Here is a 23,384-nt window from a genome sequence, read left to right as displayed (position 1 = left end):
TGGGTGGCAGTGTTCACTTGACATGTCTTTGTGAGCTGGGATTTAAGAAAGCATGCTCAAGGAACTTTTTCTTACAAGGAGCAAATAATCCCACTTTTCTCATTTATAATTGAACACAGAATATTGATCCCAAAGTTCATGTCAACATGTCACTCGTTACATTTCAGTACAAACTGTGTTGCACATCTAAACGTTTTTCACGGAACAATAACACTCAGCCCATTTCTTCCGTCTGGCCTTTCCTCCTTATTTCTTTCCCACCTTTGCTCATGTGACCTACCGTCCAACCGGCGGGGCAGGAACAGTCTCCAGTGATATGGTGGCATGTCCCTCCATTCTGACAGGGGCAGCGCTGCTCACACTGAGGCCCATGACTACCAGAGGGGCAACGCTCTCCACAGCTGTCACCACACAAGTCAAGAGTCAAATGTCTTTGTATCAACGAAAAAAACACTCACACATTCAACAAAAGGCACGGCAACATTTTTTGATTAACACCACGAAGAAAAAGTCAAAGCACTAAATATGTTGATGGTACTCACAAAGCCCCTGTGTATCCCGGAGCACAGATGCACTCTCCTGTCTCATGGTTGCAGGTGGCACCATTGAGACACTGGCAGTGAAGTTGGCATGCCTTGCCATAGTAACCGTGCTCACAGGGCTCCTCACAACGCCATCCCTGGTAGCCGTCAGTGCAGACACAGGCACCTGTGATGGGGTTACACTTAGCCCCGTTTTGGCACTGGCACCGATTGCTGCAATGAGGACCCCAGTAGTCGCTCTCACATCCTGCAGGCACAGAGAGAAGAGGCATCAGACAGGCGAGAGCAACAAAAGATAATTTGCATTTACCCTCGAAAACATGTGAAAAAATATGTCAAATAAATCAACAAAGTAATAAAATTACCCATATATTAAATTCTGTATAACAAATGTGATAGATTGTCGCAGATACATATTTCAGGGATGCACTCTTCCCAGCTAATTACTTATTACTGTGAAATCTTGGAGTTCTACATTTTGGGCTTATGTCGATATTATTTATTTCCTATCAATTCAACTAAATGTCACAGTTTTAAATGTAATTGAGTTAATCTGATTATTTTTGCTGTCAACAAATCCTGAATTGATCTTACAAGTAGCCTTTTATCTGTGTAGCCAACACCTGATGCAGCTTAGTTCTCCATCGAGCGCCATTGTCATCCAAAAACTATTAAAAGCTCATGAGCCATATAGGCACTGTTTATTAGCTTATTTTTGAGCCAATCCCGAACACACAAACCCACGTGCTGCTATAGCTAAGTACACCAAATTTTAAAATTCTGTCGCCTTTTATGATGCCCCGATCTTCAGTATGAAAAATGGGCTTAGGGTTGAGTACCAAACACAATAAGGCCCAGAAGTCAAAAAGTATTGACGGATGGAAATGCATCATAGGTTTTGGTCTTTTTCACAATGATAAAGAAATCCAGAATATCATCATCCTTATCTTTCAGAATGATGCTTCTTCACTCCTGCTTCGGGCCACAAGGTGCAAGAGAGTATCGGAGCATGCCTTGACCAAAAAGTGGTCCATCAATCACAAAGCTAACCAATGACAGACAATCTCTCACAGACATTAAAAAACACACAAAACTCCACGTAGAAAGGACCCGAGCCAGAAATCAGTGAGCAACCACTGAGCCTCTGTTTCACACTTCCAAACATTCCTCTATATGTGAAATGCTTCTGTAAGACAAATATGAAGGGGGCAACACTGCCGAATCAAATTAATATCTCCTGCCAATATGAGCCCTCGAAAACATCTATCAAGCTGCAAACCTGTTGGTATCTCAGACAAGTGACCAAAGAAAGCTCCTGCCTGAAAAATGCATCTTTGAAAGCTTAAAAAAAAAGGTTTATTGCTTTAGAATCGCTTACTGCCCCTTTAAGTTAAGCTTTCATTTTCTCTCTTTTCTCTCCCAAGAAACTTGTCCTTACATCATCCTCCTCTTCCAAAAAGATTTCTAATGCTAAGAGCATAATTGATAAGAGCATAATTGTCTTTGTCTACTATTAATTCCGCATTGCTCAGTTTTTACAACTGGGTATAGAAGAAAAATATCAAAACATGCAAATAGATTCACACTCACCACAGCGTTGTCTACTCGTACACTCGTAATTTGTTAGCAGCGAGAGTTGCCCACACAAAACTACATGAGTTATCATTTTGGTTTTTCTGGTCACCTAAAGTTCAATATGTTATCTCCCATTTTTTGTTCTGTTTTGGTCTCTGCAAACTGTGTGCCATCGGGGCGTTAGACAGCTAATATTCAAAAGCCAATGCTAGGCAACTTTGGCTCCCATTTGGTGCTTGATAATTAATTTGGGTTTATCCGAGCTGGAGACTGACTGTGTTATTTCGTCAACAACAACAATCAAAGAAGCCTAAGACACCAATCACATTTTCAAATTTGAATGGCAGAAAGAATTGAATTTTTGGCATTTTTGCTTTAAAAATTATTTTGATGATGACTAAATTATAAATCTACAAATCCTTTTTTACCCAGGCTAAAGCATATGGTAAACTTTGGCACTACAAGCAGACTTACACACTGAGTTATGATTGCGTGTAAATATCCAAAATATTTGTTCGGGGTTTAATGTCTTTTAATTCTAATCCCTTGGACCTTCCTTGTTGTAGGATGATAAAAAAAATCTGCATTTCCAGTAAATCCAGTTAATCAAACAGGTGAAAAAAGAGTTCTGTTACTAAGAAACAGGCAAAGAAATATACTGTACGAGACTGAGTCAATGTGATGTTGATATACCACCAACATCATAAAGGAAGGTCTTAATAACACCCTGAAATGAATCTGCAGAAGGGCAAGCTGTTCACACCTCTTAGTGACTGGAGGGAATAGCAAAAGAGGACGTCAAGATTAAGAACAAAAGGAACGAGTGATTCTTCATATGTAACAGTTTGTTACTTGTGCGTCTTTCAACACCTTTTTCAGATGCAGCTTCCGCAGTCCGCTGTCAAAATTGCCAGCAATAAAAAAAAATAAACTAAAAGGTACTGGAGGTTGTGACACTGCTGTTTATAAAATGCTCACTTTTCTAGTTTCGCAAAAACTACTCTTAACTGACTAATTGTACTGAACTTGCTGTTTCAATGTGATGGAATAACACCTGGATGAGACAATGTTCCTCCTCTGTAACACAAACATTTCCCAGAGAAGTCATTCCTCAGTAATGATGAGCAGCAAAATTAGTCTTCCCAGCTGTATTGTAGCATTGGTTTGTTGTATAAGTTATATAACCTAGCTGCTTTACATGGTTAATGCAAATGGCTCAGTGACATTAACAAGTGGTACCTAAGGTAATGATGTAATTTCCACTTTCCTTCGGGGGGTTTGGTCCGTTTAGAAAAACTCAATCGGCCCCATAAACTGTAAGAAAATAGTTCATCCTCAAGGTTAAATGAACAACCAGTTTTTTATGTGAAGAACAAGCAGCATTGAGCTCGTGTTGTAGGCTGTCCTCACTCTCACCAGGGTCCTGTTCTTTCAAGGATCTAGTGCTGATTTAAGTGATTGGTAAGGCCTGATGTCTCTCCATCAGCAGCAGCCGGCGCCGCCGCAGCAGTAGCAGCAGCAGCTGTATTGCCTCACATAAAAGCCCAGCTTGAGATCCCGACCAGCACAACAACCGGGACGTTGAATATTCCACTATTGATTCTCACGTCATCGCACACTCTGTTATAAATGTAAAGACTCTAAGCGCTCCTTGTATGCTCGCTTTGTCAGAGCTCTCGTCAGCCAGAGTGGGTGCTTAATGAACCCTGTTTCATGCTCGGCACTGAAGCCTGTTTTTCCATGTACGCAGCAGGAAGATGATCAGCCCTTCCCTGATGCAGACAGGTCTGCCCCGAAGGGGGTCCTGAAACACTGGGCTAGTGCGGGATTACTTCTACGGCTGGACAGACTAGAGGCCACATTACAGGGCTCACATCGATTTGATCTAATCTGCTCCCGGCCTCCAGCCTGGCATGAATGAGTTCCCTGAAGGTTGAGCTGCTGCCACGCAAACGACCCAGGAACATTAAATCTGAGGTGTGTGCTGGCGGTCGCGGTAAATGGATGAGCAGTTCAGCTGCGACTTGGCTTAGCAGTGTATAAGTACTCATCAGAGCATCCTCAGCACGGCAGAATAAACAAGCGTTGCACTAGCAGCAGCATCACCTGCGGTTCCCGCTTCAAACCTTGACCACATGGAGAGAACATTCTTACATGTAACTCAAAATATGATGTCCCTTAAAAAAAATAGTGTAGAGTGGCAAATTTCTTTTTTTAGTGGCAAAAATAAAACCAAAATCTATCCGGCACTTAATTTGCAGAGTTTTGTGGTGCTTAGGAACTCAGTAAATGTTAATTTGAAGTTTTAAACCTTCTTTAGTTTGCAGTGAGAGGCCTCGGCACTTTGAGAGCAAAGCCCATTATCTTGCTGTTTCTGCAACACGGAGGTTCTCAAACTTTACCCAGTAGTATCTCACTCCCCAGCTTTGACAGCATTTAACTGTGATTAAGGGGTCAGCGATCATGATGAGCTGTGGGCGAAGACAGAGAGACACAACAGGAGACAGTTGCATGTAGCATGAAGGCTCCAGCCTCCAGAGAGTACAGTTAAATTGTGTGAGGCAATGAGGACCCCCCCCCCCCCCCCCCCCCCCCCCCCCCCGTGGGATGCGCTGTGTAGGCAGCAAATCCCACACAAGTCTGAAACTAGAGAAGCTGCAGTCCAGCCCATTAACTGGCCTGGTCTGGGTCAGTGTTCCTAACCAGAGGACACACACAGTAGCAAGCCAGCACTCTCACAGCTCATAATACATAACAGTTAGAATGTGAATAACCTCACACACAAGGAAAGGTCCAATCCCGAGGTGCTAATTCCCTTGGCTGGAACAAAACAGATCACACTGAGGGGTAACAACAGACAGTAAACTTCTGAAGGTGATGTCCAAAGACTGGGCTGAGAGAGCCATCGTGTTCGCGCTGAGCTTTGAAGTGAGCTCAAGAGTCTGCATGATCAGGAGCTGGCTGCAACAGGATTAAAGCCAAACAGCTTTCAGCAGCAGACTGCATTCAGAAATTCTCCTGAACTTGGCCTCTTCAGCAAAATGTTTGTCACTGTTCTGTATGAGGGGGGGTCTGTGCCACAGAAAGCCGCCGTAAGCTTCTCAAAACTAAATTCAAAATGAGCGCCTGAGTCGAGCTCTTGAAACACAGAATGGCTCTTATTCTTCATTTATTCTGCTGGATGCAGGACAAAGGAAAACTTCAATTAGAATCACGGCTGGACTGGTATGAATGTTGGCCACTGGAGGTGGCTGCTGCAGACAGTTACTTGCTGCTTTGCCAACTCTTAACTGGGAGAACCACATTATTGTGATTGGGATATTTGGCTCGCAGCCTGACTTCACTCCCCACTGCCTGAGCCACTCACTGTCACATAACTATTATTAACACACTGTTGACACTTTAGGAATAACTTAACTCACACAAGACATTAGAAGACAAATTGCTCTGCCTCCTGTGTCTTTTACCCGTTGCTTACTCTTCAGCAGAGCTTGTGGCAAAGCAAAGTAGTGTGACACATTGTCGACGAGTGCCTCATGAGGAGTGTGCACCTCAGAGTTTTCAAGCAACAATTCACGACCAGAATTAATATAGACAGGTCGCTATTTCAACATGTCATGAGGAGACGAGCTTCTTTAGAGATTTTAAATGTTGAATGATCATTTTCAAAAGAACAATGCAACATGTCTGCCCGCAATTTAGCTGACACAAGAATATGTAATATTCTGTTTTCAGTCAGTAAGAACTATTTGTTGAAGGAGGTATTTATCAAAAGAATGATTCAACTATTCATCACTGCTCCTGGACTCATGACATAGACTAATAGAGTGAAAGGCAGACAGGACCGGTACCAGGGTCTAAGGAGGAAAAGGATGATTGTTGTGCAAAATGGTAGTTATTTTTGCATTGAGTGACAAATGTCTCCGAGCGTTTTTAAACCTGCGTCTGTAAAAGCTGCCAATATGCTACAAGATGGTCCTCACTGTCCCTTCTATCTTCTGCTGACACCTATTACACTGTTATTTATTACTCCTGAGAAAACCAAGACAACAGTTCAGATACATCGCTGCGAGCTTGACAAATGAATTTCTAAATATACAGAAAAAAATGCCAATAGTCATGGGGGCAGTTCTGCTGAATTGGAATAACAGTGTGCTGCTGGGTTCTGCTTGAGGGCGTGTCGTTTGTCCTGCCCTAATTCATCTTAGCCGAGCCCCTGTGTGTTCACATTCCCCCGGGGAATGAGTAGCACAGGACCAAGCCCACAGCCTAACACTGAGACTCTCAACAGTTTTTTTTTTTTTTAGACAGTCAATTCACTGAAATGCATCCCATGCTCTCCTTGATAGCACTTTGATGAGAAGTAACACAATCTGACAGTTGCCTATTTGGAACCACAAAAATAATGAGTGAATAAGTTAATTCTTTTAAGACTGTGCATTACTGATTAAAAAGCCTGACCTGGTTGTTCATCCTGAGGAAGGAAGATCTGATCATTTGTCCAAGTTCTCTTCAGGATGTGAACCTGGATCAATACGAGCTCTGCAGGTGCCAGCCGCCTCCTCTGCAGCCCAGCTCTAACGTGGTCAACTGGGCCGCTGGTTGACCAACGACAGTCAAGAGCAGGACATTTTGCACTTTATTCTAAACAATCACTTAAGAGTGATGCTACGTGGAAGAGCACCTTCTCTTTCTGATATATTTTTTTGTTAAATAAAGCTGGCTGTGTTAAGATGTGCAAGCAGACTGTGAAAGAGGCTTTCGCTTCATTGCAGTAAACCAGTCACTTGTTCAACTGAACCTGACGTGACTCACGCTTCTGGATGAGCAAATTGTTACACAGCCCACTGCTCCTTCCAATTAATAATTTATCCCTCACCCTGTCCTGCAGAAAACAAATCATTTGCTCTCTTGCAACAAGACAACAACAAAAAAGCAATCACAGCAGAGGTGGATATTTATCTACAGTACACACCAATACACAGTGACTGGAGTAGAAATAGAGCCGCGACTGTACTGCATAACATAACATAAGAGACAACAGGAGATCAGTCATGGGCACTGACATGGCTGCTCAAAAAACAATGTCAACCCGATAAAACCAACTGTTACAACACTTAATTTGCACACATTGATTTCCTATTTTTAATTATTAATTCTAATTAGGATGAAGTAGAATGTGCCACAGGGCATCATTAGTCGATGTGATGGGGTGCGGCCACGGACTGGAGACTGATGGACATTCGTATAATGTCAGTTGTGGGGCATCCTCATTAGCATCATGAGAAATATTCCTCAGGGCAATATTTTCTAGTGTTTCCTAGTTTCCTTTGGAGTGGGTGTGGGTGTGAGTTGAGTTTAAGCTCCTCTATGCACACAATGCATGCACAGGTAAACAACGGTTAGAAGTAACTACTTACATTTACTCAAGTGCGTTTTTGTATGTGCAATTTTGTGTGTGCAGTTTTTCTCAATATTCTTTTTTTAAAATGGCACATACAAGACATACAATTAATCAATATAATGTGATGTATCATAAAACATATTTCAACAATGTTTATTATCCAATAATACCATACACAGAGAGAAGCCAATGGTGCATAATGAGTACAGTTTAATATTTGAAAGACATTTTATTGTCAACACTTGTTGTTTTTAGTCCAGTAAATGTTGAATGCAAGACTTTTGATTATAATTGTTATTTTTTATAGTGTGACATTACCACATTTACTAAAATAATAGTATTATTAAATGATCTGAATGCCTCTTCCAGCACTGCCACACTCCACACTCATTCGATGCTGAACATATTAGTTTGTTTGTCACAAAACACAACAGGCAGGTGTGGTCATAGGTGAATCTAGGACTTGCTATCAGCGCGTGTGAACTTTAAAGAGATTTATTTAAACCATTCTGTTTAAACATCTAGGTTGTGACATCAATTATCTGTGCATGTTCCAGGCTGCTGTACTAAAAATAGTTTAAACCCAGTTTTAGTAGCAGGTTTGTTGGGGTATCATCAAACATAACCACAAAAATCAGCACCGGTGCAACACTGTACAGACGAGACGACAGCCTGCAGCCTGCAGCAGGTCAGACATAGCCACTCAGACTTACACACTGCACATTACATTCAGTAACACACAACAGAAAAGCTTAATCTCAAGTGACCATTACGCACGAAAGACCAACACTAAGCAATCGTGCAGTCAAATAAACAGCCCAGCACATACAAATAACTATAACAAAGGTAATTTGATTAGTCTATGTTTTTAACATAAGATTTTAATAATTTTCCTCCAACCTGTACAGTGGGTCACCACTGCCATCACCAGTGGATTCAGTGTGAATTCTGTGAACACACACTGGCATAAAACCTACACAGTAGACACAACGTCGAGAACAGGATCTAGAAAGTTAGAAAACTAAAATTAAAACTACAAATTAAGTCTTTCGATGTGACTAGGCCTGCAACTAATGACTATGTTTTTCTCTGATTATGCATCCATTCTCATTTGGTCTGTCCAAGTATCCAAAAAATACTCATCAATATCAGTCACAGTTTTCTGTCCAATGTGATGATGTTTTGTCCAAAATGAACCCACTCAGAGACCTCTACCAAGGTTGAGCAATCCTTGACCTAAATACTTTTTCAAAAATTGCTGGGGGGGATCCAGATCCAGATCTGGAAAGCTAAAAGAATTGAGCACGGGTGAGACCTATCTTTGACAAAGATAACAGACACATGTCATAAAGGTTTCCTATCACAGAAAATGATCACATTCAAGACACTGGAGCAAAATAATGTTTGTCATTATATAAACTATAAGAGCAATTCATTTCAATTATCAAAATACTTCATTCTCTTATGCTCGACTGTGCACAGGTGGACCTGAGACAGACAAACATGTAGTATGTTGATGAATGCAGTTACAGTATGTGCCATAACTTTGTTTACCTGAAATTCCCCTCAGTATCAATTAACCAAAGTTCACTAACCACCTGCCATTTGGTCAATGACAAAAAAGAAATACTGAACTCTCTGTATGCCTGAAAAGGCAGCTGTTTAAGTTGGCAGTTCTCCAGTGTTGGCTGCCAGCCAGAAATATTTTCTATGTGTGCATCAGAATTGGTCCAGATGCTGAAAAAAGCATTTGATGGTCATGCAACTGGGCCTGACTTGGGCTGAGGAACTACTGTAGGTGTACACTGAGTCAGAGGACAGCACAATCATGAAATCTTACTCTCGGTTTAGACTTTGTTTTAATTGTGTGGTCCCTTGAAGTTGATTATTAATAATGAAGTGCATCAAGTACCCTCAGGGGTTAGAGAAGGTTGTCCACAAACCAGAAGGTCGGTGGTTCAATCCCTGCTTTCTCCAGTCCGCATTCCATAGTTTCCTTGGGCACTTAACCCTAAATTTCACCTGACGGCTGTGCCAGCAGTGTATGAATGTGATAGAAAAAGCATGGCATACAGTCTATAAGACTAGAAAAGCGCTATATAAATTCAATCCATTTACCATCACACTAACAGCATGAGTGAGAAAAAATACAGCTGGACCTAGTTTTAGCCAAATCAATCTTCAAGAAACTCAGACAGAATGAGAGAAGATATTGATATTACAAATGTCCAGAAAATAAAAACTGCAAACGTACAATGATAACAAACTAAAAATCAAACTTAAGTTGAAATTTAAGCCTTGAAAGTAAAAGTAATATTTTAAACTAAGCCTTGTGCATAGTTTGTGCACAAAGCCTTGTGCATTTTTTTTTATTGCCACTGTTACTTGCATGCCTCCAAGTTATATTTTTGCGATAGAAGACCAGACTAGTTATTAAAAAAACAACTTAAAAGTGTCAGTATATAAATAATATTTCCCAATTGGAATTATCTTAAGAAATGCCTATGCAAAGAATTGAAGTCAAAGAGCACTAAAACCTGAAGTGTGTGAAAGCAGATGCAGTGGAAGTTATTATTGAAGGGTTTTTCTTTGTATGCTCATGACTGTTTCCTTCCACGGTGTGTTGTGGAAGCAAACACCACTTGTCAATTGTTGACTCAAACTAATGAAGTTATGCATCTCACATGTCACAGTGTATGGATCTGTCCCTCACTGTAAACACAAACATGATTTAGGTTAAATACAGACAGTCAGTGCGCCTACCCACATTCCTAATTAATCCCAACCATTCAGACGCACATACACGCACACACAAACACAAGGATAATTGCTTTTTAATGATCTCACATTATGCAAATTCCCATCAAGGAGCCATAAATCTTAAAGGGTGTTTCTACCTGCCTGACCACCAGTCATGCCAAAGGCTGACACACACTCTTTTATAGGCATCGTGGTGTCTGGTGTCCATCTACTCAGCTGCGGCAAATTATGAACCGTATTCCTGTGCATTTAAATAATCAAAACCACAAGAAAGTAGTGTAAAAAAACTGAAATGTACAATTGCAACTTTAGAAAACTATTTTTGAGCAAAATCCTGCCTGCTCATTGATATTTATTCAAAAACAGGCTAAATGTGGGACAGCACTGTGTTTAATAACCTACTAAATTAGCAGTGGGTCTTGTGAAATATTCAAATACATGAAAAATAGAAGTTTGAAAACCACAGCAGTGCGTTTTGCTCAATTAGGTATGAAGAGCAGTGGCGCTGGATGGATAGACGGCTGGTACAATATGAAAGGACAGAAGGAGGAAAACATCTAGCCTTTGATTAGCACAGAAAAACTGTAGATTAAGGTTTTTTTTCTTTTATACCATCATCTCTCCAGGATAATGCAGACAGACAGTTCACCCCCCTAAAAGGAAATCCCAGAGTTTAGTTCAAATGAACTGCTGGCTGTGAAAGCAGTGTTGTTCTTCCAGTCTCTGAAACTCACTAGGCCCATGAATTATTCTCGCCGATTCTCAAAGTCAAAGTTGTGTGAAAAGTATACAACAGCAACTTAGGGAGTATTGTGTGTGTGTGTGTGTGTGTGTGTGTGTGAGAGAGAGAGGGGGGGGGGGGGGTAGTTACATAAAACAGGCAGTTTAGAAATGAATTGAAGCACCCGGAGAGAGCAGGAGGTTCCAGCCCCTGTCATTATGGAGCATAAATCCTCAATCCAGTCAACATGACATTTACTATGAGTGAAGGAACAGTGGCATTTAAAATATTCAAAACAAGCACAACAATAGATTTAATCACTGGTCACTTTTCATTAAACTGAGGTTGTCTCATTTGAGGACAAACAGAAGATACAAGAGAAAAAATTTCCATCTGAAACCTTATTTCAGAGTCGAGGCAAGGACCAGTGATATTGATCCATGGACCTTAACCCTCTTTTTGTTCTGTGGCGGAGGGCGATTTTGTCATTCATACAACAGTTTCCCTACGCCTGGAATGGAAGTGAGTCCCGGAATCATAAGAGAAGCTAATGTTTAAAGTGTGAGGCTGGGAGAATTGCACTGTCAAGTTTCTTTGCAAATCTAATTTCTCAGGAAGGATTCATCGCTTTGAGGACACGGGCGCCTGAATCTGTAAGTCAGCATTTTCTGACTTTTATCCATCTAAACTCAATTGAAAGGTCTTAATGAAGTGTGCACAACAGGACATGATGAACTCCTATAGGACAGTTTTTTCAGCTAGCACTTCACATGGTATTTGTCGATGTAACGTGCTCAGCTTCTCAGCACAAACAGACGACATGGCATTGACCTTGTTTTTTTAGATTAACAACTAATTTTGGATCCGTTTCTGCACAACACAGATTGGATATTTATGAATGCACCCTTGTGTCTGGTAATGATTACATTTCCTCTAAAATTTCCTTTGATCCTGATCACCCAGATGCCCTTTTGTCAATGTTTAAATCCCAGGCTACATCTCTTTGTTACACTTAGTACGGCCTAGCTATACGATAGCGGCTTTACATTTTGTCCTTTTCCCTTTTTCCTCTATGGCAAAAGCCACCAATTTAATTGAATTTCTGGGCTTTTAATGGCTGCATTACTCTAATCGCAGAAGAGAGTATAGAGTTGTTTATCTTGACCTTGGTGGAATTAGCAGAGGGTATTTGTGGAGACGTTAATGCTTGGGAAAAAAAACCTTAACTATTCTGTAAGATCGCAACCTAAGCTTTTATTGATCAACTAGTCAAAGGTGCTTATAGTTATTCAAGATACTGACGTGGACTCACGTAAACTCCCCAAAGGTGCACAATACTGAGTCAATTTCACAGACCAAAGCTCTGTGTTTAACATATAACAATGCCAACGTTGGCGAATCAATTTTGTATGAGTTAACCAGGTTTTCTTGTCTCTTGTCATTCTGCTTTGTGGCTATATATAATCAAGATGCTAGCAACAGATGATTCATCAGTGCAAAGATGGGGCTGCCATTTGAGTAAGGTGCAGGGCATTCTGCTATCTCACACAAACAACATGCATCATAACCTTCTGAGAGGGTGGCACAACTGCAGGCGAGGCAGAACACAGTGGAATGCAAAATACAACCCCAAATACCCTAGGGCCCAGAGGCAAATTTGATTAAAAGTTTGTTTTTCTTCACTCTCAACAAACGGAGGAGCTCGTCGATGCGGCACTGACAGTTAATTGGACTTGGCAGGGCCACGAGTTCATTCGTCAGCATTGTGTGGGGCTTGCCTAGGAGGAGCAGGACAATCGATGTCCCTCAGGACGGCCTGTAATCACTGCAACACTCCAATGAAGTCCAGGGTTAAACATCAGGAGATTGCAGGTGCACCAGAGGATCTGAGAACGACTGCTAATATGCTCGCACTCCCACAGCAAACCAAGGACACTGCAACACAGCACCCAAAAGGCTAAGAACAATGTTACACCTTAAGATGTTATTCTGACTAAAATCAATATTAATCCAATGTCATGAGAGAAGAAAGATACAGTTGTCTCTAATATATGCAAAAAATAATACTATATGTGCATTTTCATGTGCGTAGTCTCAATCAATCAGTAGTGGCCAATCTGGGATTTGAGACCCCGACAAGGGGTCGTATATTTAGACTGAGGGGTTTTGAATGTATTGACAGGAAAATTGGCGAAATTGTGAATTATTGGTTAATTTGAGGCTTTTCTATCATTTGAATGCAAACAAAACTAAGAAACAACTGATAATCACATGTAACTGATGATAGAGATCAAAACCCACAATGTGAGATTATGAATCAGTTTAGAAAGAGAAAATTATATATATCTGCAATACACATTACTTTTCTCTAATCTGTGGCTTGTCATCTTGTTATGAGTGTTGAGTTGCTCTATACCTCTTCAGGTAGATCCACAAAAAGGCACACGCACGGCAAAAGGATGTGCCACCGGTCAAAACAGAAAAAGATTCAGACAATAAAGACTTATCGAGGGAGTCGAGAGACGTAACCACACAAAGCCGAACAGTGTTTAAACACCTGACAACCTAAATCAGATGTGCCCAGAACCTGACAGATATGGATTTTTTTGAGGGGCGATGTTGATACTGATATCTGGGGGAGAAAAAGAATTCTGCCAATATACATATACTCTATAAAAAAAGATAATTGGCAATGATTCCTAAGCTGTTGTTGTAAAGGTTTTCATATCATACCGGCACATATCAGCAAACATAAAAGCCGATACCGATATGTCTATCAAGGGCTCATATCGATTTTTACTGGCAAAAGGATAACTCGGTCGGGCTCTGAAGTACTGTAGACATCAAATGTATACCACACACTGAAAGCCAATGGTCAGTAAAAAATCTATTGAATCTTTGGAAAGAAACAGCTGTGGCCCAACAGAATCAAGTGTGACTTATAGACTGTGAAAGGAGCCTAAAACATCTTTGTTCTACATTAGTATTCAGGAGGTATCTTATCTCTCTAAACTGTTATCATAGCATTTCAGCTATTTTAGACACACTGACCTTCTCTTAAGGACAGGAGATAAGGCTTTTTAATGTCCTTATTAAATCAAGCCATCTATGCTAGGTAGTGTGTTCCAGGAGCTCCTCACTCTCCCTCTCTCTTACCGACTAATGACAAGCATCACGGTGATAATGACGAGTGGGACTGACTGTCGTTTTGTGCTCACCATCACCACAATATGTCATGATATCCCCCGGCTTTCTAGGCTTAGGATATATGCATGAAATGGAAAGCACAGTCAAATGTAACACACACACACACACACACACACACACACACACACACACACACACACACACACACACACACACACACACACACACACACACACACACATATACACACACAAACACACGAACACACACAAACACACGAACACACACATACACTTTTAGGCAGTCTCCCAAATGTAATGGAGCAGTGAGCTCTTGGGGAACAATAAATCCTGCCTAATGGGATGGTACAAAAAAATCTTCATAGCCGCCAAAGTCAATCTGTATACTGGGCTAATGACACTTATATGTCCAAAAAAATGTTACAGAGATGTTTTCGAAATGTGTGACACGTGTGTGCGTGTGTGTGCGTGCGTGTGTCACACCAGTTGATGAATGATACTAATGCAAAACAATTTCAAAAGAATGTGTTGGTCGCTTTCAGTTGGAATAGTTTAATACTATTTAGTTCATGATCAGCATTCATGTGTGTGTGTGTGTGTGTGTGTGTGTGTGTGTGTGTGTGTTTTGTCAGCAGAAAGAGAGGCTCCCAGCTTCAGCGTGTGGACCACAATTCACTTGGAGGACTCCACATCAGTCAGCTGAAGTCTCGGCACAGTGATTTACACCACGCATAAGTCACACGAGTCACTAAAGAGACGTACGGGGAAAGGATCCGAGGGGCACAACGTCCAAGCCGCTTCCTGTAGCATCTCTGTCAAAGCCTCGGCAGTGACGTGTACCTTCACATGGTTCAGTCTGCTCTGGTTAACACCAACGCCTGTTTCCTCAAACAATGTTATTTGGTCAATTAGTCTAGGCATGATCTTTGAGGTCTACTATTAAAATACCCAGTTAACATTAGGATCAACAGTAAGTAATTTGAGCTTTGTCCGCTGGTGGAGTCAGTTAAAAAAGGATTAAATCCTTTGTGTTAATATTTATAGCGACACATTTTGATGAAAGAAATAGTTTGTGTGGTGTGTTAAACCAGTTCAGACCAACTAAAGGCCTGCAGGGGAAAAACACTGCAATCTCGTCATTAACTAGAATGAGGCCAATCCAATGATGTACTGGCAGTAGGTTACCAGCACAGCAGACTATGGCAAAAAAAAAGAAATTCAGCTACATAACCCAAACACTGAAGCGCTGCACCTTGCCAAACGAGCGCTTCTGTCCAGCTAAAGTTTAGCCAGACTCAACTTCAAATTAGAGATGTAACGATACCATTTTTCCCTTCCTGATACTGTTTCTGATACCTGCTCTAACAAGTCCTTTAACAAACAGGTTACATGTGGTCACAGTTTAGAAAAATATAATGCATTCAGTAAGTATCTTTCACAGTAACAGTATAAAACGACAATATAGTACATGTTACCGCTTTACTTCTGGGACTTTCCAGCTTGAAATATTGCCAAATTGCTGACATTTTCTCTCGCTCTGGCTAACGCTACTCCTGGAATTAAATTCTTCCTTGCCGCTCTAAAAACAGTACAGCGCAACTGCCATTTGGAGCGGCGAAGAACAGGTGATTTTTATCTGGTTGAAACTAATAAGATTTAAAGGTGTGGTGTCGGATCGTTAAATAGATTGAGTACTTGCCTATGAATTTTAAGCAGTATTGAACGCATTCCGGATACTGGTATCAGAATCGAACATCTCCACTTGAAATCAACCTATACATACATGCATGTTTTAATGCAGGGCTGTTTTAGGTATGAACGGTAATAAACATGTTATAATAAGGTGAATTTAAGGAGGGTCCCCCACCATCTCCAGTTCTCCAGTACAATATGGAGTCAGACCAAAAGAGTTGGTATCTGAATGAGTGCACGTCTGAGAATTAAACAACACTGTCACATACTTGGCAGTAAATAAACTGGCCGCAACGCTCCCCAGGAGCCCCATGTACGCTACGAAACAAAGCTCTGTCAACGCAGGAGGGCTTCATGGATACACACACACGCACTCAGATATAGAGTATTAAGTGTGCTCCACGAGACTATGGATCAGCCCATCTTGTGTCCCCTCGAGAAATACCATTTCCTGGGCGCTTTGATCTATCAAAACGAATGAGGCAGTCAGCATCGACCATTACGAGCAGCAAGGATCCCCCTTCAGAATGATAGCTAGAATATTTATGGTTCTCCCAAAATGTCTCTCTTTACATGCTTGTATAATGAGGAATTCAATCGATTTAGACTTCATTTTCAAAAGCTGACGTGGAGAGCAAATCCCACTTTTCTTGTTGATATGGTGTTAAAAATCTCAAAAGGAAGTGACCTGTTGCTTTTTTGTACACGCACACAGACACACACAAACCCACACAAACACAAATATTGAATTCTAAATATGAATAGGGAGAGATGTTTTGGTATAAAGACATTTGGAGCGATGAATCTACAATCTGTGTGAGCAACTCTGCCGCTTTCAGTGTAATTCACACCCTCTTGGTCCATGACGGCAACGCATGTCAATGTCCTACTGCTGTGGGATTGAAGAGGAACCATCTGGCTCACACGCACTTCTGAGAATAATGTGTAAGCATTGTCGACAGGTGCCGGAGGGAGTCTTTCAAAAGGATGTTTTTCAAGCCAAAAATGAAGTTAAACTGCACAGTTTAGGTCTGGTTACTCTTTCCCATTGCATCTGAAAGAAAATGAGCTAATGAAGCTGAAGGAAAGTCCTGCCATCTCTGCTTGACCCCGACCAAATATTGCAACACAGCAAGTTAAAAATACTAATGAAACAAATCACTGATGTAAAACCTTCATAATGAATCATCTTACTGTTTTATTTGAGTTTTATTAATGTAAAATAAGTCAAATGTAGCCCCCATGTCCAGAGCAATATCCCATAAACAAGCATAGGCCACATTCATCAATTAACCATGTGAATAGCGCCTGCAGCAGAGCCTGTATCTCCCATTTGAATACATTAGGGAGGAATATGTTACCTCATGGGCCACGGCTGACCAACCACATTAGATTTGGCTATTAAGTGTGATAGATTTCCTCTGGAACACAAAGGATGCTTTGTGGTTAACAAAGCTAAACTACTCCTTGGACTTTTCAGATTTGTATCCTGGTAGCATTGATTTGTAGAATCTCTGCACAAGCGGGCGAACATTTCCACCACAATGAGGAAAAGCAAACTCAGAGGAGGCAGAGAGGAGCAATACTAAAATGAAACCCCCATATTCATGCACAGTTCTTATCCCTGAGCACTGGGGACGTGTCATTATTCAACTGAAGCACATGAAATCAATCATAGTGCTTCAATGCACCTAATATTTAACATGTGATGGTAGTCATAACTAAATATACCTTGTACATAAAACAGCTGTCTCCATCATTTCTGCATTTGAAAGCTGTTATTACTGTAGCATACAGTGACCCAGTGTGACTGACTCATCAAGAGGGATTACATCACAAGTGCTGAAAAGTACAGGATGATGGAGGCAACGGGGCGAGGTCATTTCTCTGCAACTTTAGAAAATGCGAGTCTGCTTTTAAACCCTAGAATCTCATAAAACTCTGAAAAATTGTATGGCTTTCATTCAATAAACTTGTAATACTCTACGGGGATTTGATTTGCCGTTTTATCTCACAATGTGCTGCTCTTTTCACGCGTCATACAATACAAATAACAATATCACTATACTTTGGCAAAACCCAGTGCTATCCTTCAGTAGAATAAACGACAAACGGTTCAGACACATAGGCAGAGTTCCATCGATCCGAACTGCCTTGGCCAAAATTGCAGCTATCTCTATTTTATTGAGCCTAATTTTTCTCAACATTTAGTTGTTTTTTTTAATGTGGTCAGAATCCTACTGAAAGCTATGTTTTTCAAGACAAAACCCGAATGAAAAAAGTAAGTATACACAGTGGCACAGAGAAGACAAACAATGCATTTCAGTATAAAACGAGCGGAAGGCAAAGCAACAGAAAACACGCGCACGACGAAGACAAACAGATTTTCAAAAAATGCATTAACAGGTACATGTCATCACACTCTTTCAATATCCTGAGCTGTTAAATGAAAAGAAAAAGGATAAATAATCATTTCAGTGATTATTAGAGAAACATGTTCAAGACCACATTTCGCAAACATGACACACAGGCATTAGAGCAATCACAGAAACCAATAGCAACAATGAATCCTTCATCACTCTATTGGGAGAACACAAACCTCAACACAGAGCGCTCCTATTTCCACATGTGATGGATGTAGAGCGAGGCACCATTTGCACACAACAGTCGACAGCAATAATCCTGTTCTGCTGTTTTATCTGTGGTTCACAACCACCAGTGTGTCCTTGAGCTGACTCTGACACACCCCAGGACTCCTGGCAGGTCACAGGGCAGCTCTGGTCTCAGTGGGACAGTTGCCTCAGGCCGAGGAGGAGGATGAAATGTTTTCTGGCTACAGCAGGTGGATACCAGCGGGTGACAAGCAGGCGGTATCTGTCTCCAGCCTTCACCGACCGCTCCTGACACAACGTATCGAATCTCTCCCACCTTATCGCCTTCTCTCTTCTGGCCACGAACAGTCACAACTCTTATTTTCACCACCTGACCCATATACAAAACCGCTTCCTGGTGGGTGCTGCTCCAGAATACATGGTCCAAGCCTTTGATCCAGCTCCAGATCACTGGCTGAAAGGCTGTCACTTCAGCTTTCGGCCGTTCAGCATCCCACGGCAGCTCTTCGTCCCCAAGCATGGGCGACACACTTTCTTTTTTTATCACATTCACACATCCTTTGTCATGTGAGCACGCGATTCTGCCCTCTCACCAGCTATCGTACCAGGGAACTAGCCCTTTTGCTAGATCACATACCTCAACTCAAACACAACAGTACAAAAGAAACAGCAAATAAACCTTGGCATTGATTGTGTTGGAACTAAGTAGATGTTAATGCGTACTTTTCAGCACCTGTGAACCATAACATCATGGTTGCGTCCACTTACATGAAGTCTATAAAAGCACCAATCCCCTTTCAGTGCAGGCTGAAAGTAAGACGTACAGTGAAAGACAAAAAAAACCAAACATGCTGAACCATTTACACTAAGGAAAAAGAGTGCAGATTTAATTTAAAAATTGGCACGCATTCCTCATTTCTGCAGATGAAAGCTCGTAAATGAAAAAGCCTGGAATCTTGCCTGGTATGGAAATCTAAAGTTATGAATAATGCCTCTGTCTCAATCATCAAGTCTGTTTAATAAGGCAGATTAGCCCAGCACCTGAAGGCTGAAAGGCACAGGCGGCTGCACTCCTAACCAACCAGGACTGGGACAAGCATTCACTGGGGGCCCTGAACCTCGCATTCCCTGGGGGCCCTGAACCTCGCATCCTCCCTGTTGGACCCTCACCAGTCTACGGAGAGTGAGCAGTAGCAAACAGCTCCGGCTTGTCACTTATGCCCATGAATCCACCTCCAATGGACCGGCACTGCAGCGAGAGCAGCTGATTTACACACAGTTGCTAATCAGGTGAATTGCTCTCTTGCTAATGAAAACTCATAGATCTATACAATAACACTGCCGATTTCATTTTAGCTCCCATTACTCATTCCTAAATATGCAATAGGCAATAAGAGTTAAATGCTCCTGGGAGAAGACAGTTGAAGAATTTGGGGACAGAAAAGTTGACACAGTAGGTGGAGCCTGGGGCATTGCTACCTGTGTCCTGACCAGAGAAGAAGAGCCTGCTGTTTGCACATTCAATATTTCACTGCAGACACAAATACACAAAAAAGTAAAAATGATTATTTCCACTTATCTGGCCCCGGTGACGCACCAGCATTTAGCTGATTGCAGGATGGATATATATACTATACTGTATATAAACTCCATCCTCCCATCCAGCTCTGGAAGCTGAGGTAACCCCCAGTGAACATAAAGGCCACCACAATGTTTCGTTCCAGCTTGGCAATGATTCATCATTCCACTGAACAACTCCTAGGCACGAGTCTAATCATGATTAAGACCATAACAGAGAACTCCGTGGACACAGGGGGAGGCAACCATCCATCCATCCTCTGTATTCATCAAGAAAATCACTTCCACTTCCAGCAAATGAGAATGAATTCATTGTGACTTACCTGTTCCATTGGCTGTGTTTGCTGAGAAGAGAGGATACAAAGCTGAGCAGCTGTGAGATAGGCGTGCATCCAGGCAAAACAGATTCACAGCAAAGTCTTATGGACTACCTGGCTGTGAACACCTTTTTACGAATAAATAACTCTACTGGAATGATTGTGGGTTTAGAAGTTAAGTGCACTCACCACTGGAGCAGTCCAGCCCACCCCATCCGGGCTCGCACTGGCATGTATCCGGAGACACACAGCGACCGTGGACACATTCCTCTGTGCACAGAGCTGAGACACAAAGAGAAATTCCCTCATCAGTGCTGTTAATAATTACGCTAGCGCACACACAAGTGTAAAACATGATTAAACCACCAATAAACAGCATAATTAAAAACCACCAAGATAGCAGCTGAAAGAAAATGGCCCATAAGGCTGAACACTCAGTATCACTTTAATACCTTCAAGGACCTAAATCTTAGCCATGGCACTCATATTCAACATCCATCCCCACCACTTGACACTGGTCTAAATGATTTCTTAGGAGATTGAGTCCTTGGTCAACATCTTGGTTTATCACAGAGCTTTACTTCCCACAATGAGCTGTTATCGGCAGGCTCAGCCGTGAGGGAACAAGCTGTAAATCCCCTCTAATTTGATCAGCTAGTACTTTGTCATATAGTGATGCTTTAATGTAGCGGGGCCGGGCACCGCACTGTTTACTAAGTGTGCAGTTTTCTTGATCATTCATATTGAGCAACACAGCACCCAATTGATTGGATCGACATTAGTATGCCTGGGAGCACGTTCACAAGAGTTGGAAGTTTGGTTCAGCTGGATAATAAAGTGACCTACAAGGAGTTCTTTTTTAACAATGCTCGTTTTGTGTGTGATGGAAAAGTATCACAGAGGCACTTAGCATGTATAAATCTGTGGCAAGGGCATCTGGCCAGCAGGGTTAAGACATGCAGGCTCTTATCTGAGGAAGGAGAGACAGTCAGGCCAATACCACGAGAGAAAGCCTGCCTGATGGGAATCAGAAGTCGACATGGCCTGAGGAGGAGTGATACTCAGTCCAAGGGCAGCGGAAGAGACAGTCCATCTGCTTAACTGATCAGACCTCATCCAACGCTTCATAAAATGCTTCATCCAACTATTCATCCAACATGTCATGCAGCGTGTCATCCAACACTTCATCCAATGCTTCATCCAACTATTCATCCAGCGTGTCATCCAACACTTCATCCAATGCTTCATCCAACTATTCATCCAGCGTGTCATCCAACACTTCATCCAATGCTTCATCCAACTATTCATCCAACATGTCATCCAACGCTTCATCCAATGCTTCATCCAACTATTCATCCAGCGTGTCATCCAACGCTTCATCTAAGTTCCGGGTGTTCCGATTCAGCAGGTTTTTTTTTTCCTGTCTGTGTGTGTTTGTGTGTGTGTGTGTGTGTTTCCATACAAAATAACTCAACAATACATGAATGGATTTTCACCTTAGTGGGTGGCACTATCACTTGGGAGGGTCTCTCCAGGTGATTCACATTTAGAGGTCAAAGGCCAAGGTCAACAAAAATATGATGAGGGAAGAAAAACATTTTCCAAGATATCTCCACAGATAACAGGGCTAGAGAGACAATCTAAACTTTGTATTGATCATAAAACTGTGATGTGATGTCATGACATGATTTTTAAGTCAGAAAATGAAATCATGCATAGTTTATAAATTGTTTAGTTTTTTGATGTAACATCAATATGACTATATTGACTATAGACTTCTATAGATCGGAAAAAAAGCGATATCACTGTAACATCACTAAGTAGTCAGAAAAAGCCATGTTATAATGTAGCAACTTTAGCAACCATTAACATTAGAGACACAATCTACAGCCTATTTAGATGAATCATTCGTGTTATGGTATGATTGACGTCATGATGATGTCATTATGAAATGGCATTAGTAAAATATAAAAAGTTAGCATTGCCTGATGGGGTTATGTACGCACAGTGTGTGCATCGCCCCTCTGATACTTCTCTTTTTTGTGTTATAATCAAAAGTGAAAAAAAGGGCATGGGGAAAGCGTCTATGAGGTTGTTTTTTTTCAAACAACATAAGCCCCGGGGCGATTTTGCAGCTCTGTGTGAAACACTGTGGTGCTCATTCTGCAGGCAGAGAGGTCAGCAGGAGCTGGCTGCAGGCCTGAACAGTGCTACTATGGATTATCACTCAATCAGGCTTCGATTAGGATCCACTGCCAGAAGAGAGATGTAGCAGGAGAGGAGAAGGAGGAGTAAATCCCAAACACCCACAGGCTGGTGCTAATCGCAGAAATGCTCCCAAGGCAAAAATGGTAAACCAGAGATTGAAAGATAATTCGAGGAAGATTTCTGGGCATCGGTACTCAGAAAAATGTCTAATTTCAGTAAGCCCGCAAAATGAAAACGGGGGAAAGGCTCTAACATTTGTGCTGACGAAGGTGTGTTATCGACTACCTGTAATCAATGAGTCCACAGTGTGCAGAGTATTCAAAAAGAAGAGGAGACGAATTCAATGTCACTATGATGAGATGATTTAGTTTGGTTTCAATCAGCAAGTTCTGATCAGCAAGAACAGGGAAATGCAAATTTGTCACATCCTTCAGGAAAAACGAAATATGGAAATGAAGTTTTGAATATGGGAGAAAGGATAAAGCGAAACCCCTTCTCCTGAGATCTGAACCAGTGAACTGAAGGGATGGCATAATAAAGTAGGAGGCAGGTCTTTCATTTTAATTGAAATCCATGAATCACTCTGCTTAACTCATGTCTAAGGAATCTGTTGGAAAATTGAGTCTTTCATCTAGATAAAAAAAAAGCTAATCTAACTCATTATGCAGAAGTGTTATCAGGACGGGGAACAATGGAGCTAATTGGTGATTGTCATGCAGTGTTAATATATTTAATATTCTTGCCCAGTCAAACTACAATCTTTTAAAATGTCAGAAAAAAATGTATCCTTTTAGTCCCTAGATCTTCG

General features: G+C 41.4%; 1 protein-coding gene across 3 annotated transcripts in view; it reads right to left on the bottom strand.

Annotated features, from left to right (window-relative positions):
* Positions 1–23,384, bottom strand: part of megf11 (multiple EGF-like-domains 11) — a 67,606-nt gene that overhangs the window by 23,345 nt on the left and 20,877 nt on the right. For all 3 annotated transcript variants that reach the window (XM_035641716.2, XM_035641717.2, XM_035641720.2), the window contains exons 6-8: positions 20,558–20,650; positions 543–789; positions 281–401 (exon numbers count right to left, since the gene is read on the bottom strand). In XM_035641716.2, coding sequence (XP_035497609.1) covers positions 281–401; positions 543–789; positions 20,558–20,650 — 461 coding nt within the window. The remainder of the gene's footprint in view (positions 1–280; positions 402–542; positions 790–20,557; positions 20,651–23,384) is intronic.

This window comes from Scophthalmus maximus, chromosome 7, assembly GCF_022379125.1.
Source record: "Scophthalmus maximus strain ysfricsl-2021 chromosome 7, ASM2237912v1, whole genome shotgun sequence".
NCBI classification, from domain to species: Eukaryota; Metazoa; Chordata; class Actinopteri; order Pleuronectiformes; family Scophthalmidae; genus Scophthalmus; species Scophthalmus maximus.
Note: the sequence above shows the minus strand (reverse complement) of the source record. Positions and strands in the feature narration are given on the sequence as shown.